This window comes from Kickxella alabastrina, assembly GCF_025024165.1.
Source record: "Kickxella alabastrina strain RSA 675 chromosome Unknown BX661scaffold_83, whole genome shotgun sequence".
Classification (NCBI taxonomy): Eukaryota; Fungi; Kickxellomycota; class Kickxellomycetes; order Kickxellales; family Kickxellaceae; genus Kickxella; species Kickxella alabastrina.
The window spans coordinates 13,921-15,289 of NW_026251554.1; the positions used below are offsets into that span (position 1 = coordinate 13,921).

At 40.4% G+C, this 1,369-nt stretch overlaps 1 protein-coding gene across 1 annotated transcript; it reads left to right on the top strand.

Moving 5' to 3' along the window:
* On the top strand, positions 1-540 carry BX661DRAFT_190711 (DUF1748-domain-containing protein). Its single transcript, XM_051537651.1, has 2 exons — positions 1-176; positions 277-540. Exons 1-2 carry the CDS (start codon positions 85-87, stop codon positions 404-406), a joined length of 222 nt encoding a protein of 73 aa, XP_051388487.1. The 5' UTR covers positions 1-84; the 3' UTR covers positions 407-540.
* Positions 541-1,369: the final 829 nt, after the last annotated feature.

Consider the following 1,369-nt stretch of genomic DNA (forward strand, 5'->3'; position numbering starts at 1 on the left):
CTTGCTTCAATTAAATTCAGTTTGTTTTATTTATTTATTATATACTTGAGCCACACAAAAACATACGTAGTATATATTTCTGCAATGCCATTTGTCGGCAAACTTGTCCACTATAGTATTGATCTGGTGCTCGTTTCGACTACACTGGCCGGAATCCGCCGATCCGCGGGTCTAACGTAAGTAAAGCAAAAAGCTTCTGAGAACAGTTGAAATTATTGAAAACACTCGTATGAATCGCTAAATGATATTATTGTTGCATGTGGGTTTCTTATGTAGTCTGGCTGTCGACGACACAAAGGGTACTGCCAACGTGGCCATCAAGAAATATCTGCAAGTCGGCGAGTCAGTCATCGACTACATTAGTCCCATCTTGGTGGCAAGCGGTTATTTTAAGCGCGACAAGTAAATATGTTTTAAAAATTTTCAATGCATCGCGTTCAAGAGTATCCTCGAAATAAAAAAGACAAATAAGTATACGCCTTCAAATGAATGGAAATGAACATTTATATGGATATGGAAATTGCACGTCTACAAATTGTTTTAATTACACCAAAGAAAAGAATGAGACTACAAGTATCCTGCAAATCGACATCCTTCCCACAGATTGAATAGCAGCCTGACAGGTGTTTAGAAACTAGTGGCAATAGACCACTATAGCTGACAATATTATCCAGTTCGCTGCTTATTTTAAAGGGAAGAAGCAGGGCCAGATGGATTCTTGCGCGCACACTTGGTCTTGGGCTTTGGCTTGAGCAAAGTCTCAGATATCGCTGTAGACTCAGCTTCAGTCGACTCTGATGATGCCTTTTTGCGTGAAAAACGGGGTCTGAAAATCACCCGCTTAAGAATCTAGGCTTTCGCTATAAATGTCTGGAAATTCCAAAATCCATTTACACCAGTGTATTTATTATTATAATCAAATTTTCATGTGCGCACAAAAACATGCACACAGCGGCAACTTGTTTGGCCTATTTTCCCCTTGTCCCAGTTTGGGAATCACACATGCGTGAGCCTCGTTTCTTTTGTTTGCTCGTTCATGCTATTGTTTATTTTTGTTAACCTATTTTGCCTTTGTTTGTTACAATTATTATTACAATTCAAATACTAATTCAGAGTCAGAAATGTACAAGGTTTCAAATCCGGACGTAAAATACACGGTCGCCGCTATGGTTGGCGAGAACGCTGACGGCGTGATGGTTGTCGGCACATACACCATTGTCAAGAAGCTCGGAAGGGGCGCGTACGGAACCGTTTACCTTGTCAAGCACGCTGACACCGGGAAACAATATGTACGTATGCTGGATGCTCTCTTATTTCTTGCTTTGCGCCAATGTTATGTCTTGAAATATACCCAATGCTAAACCACATT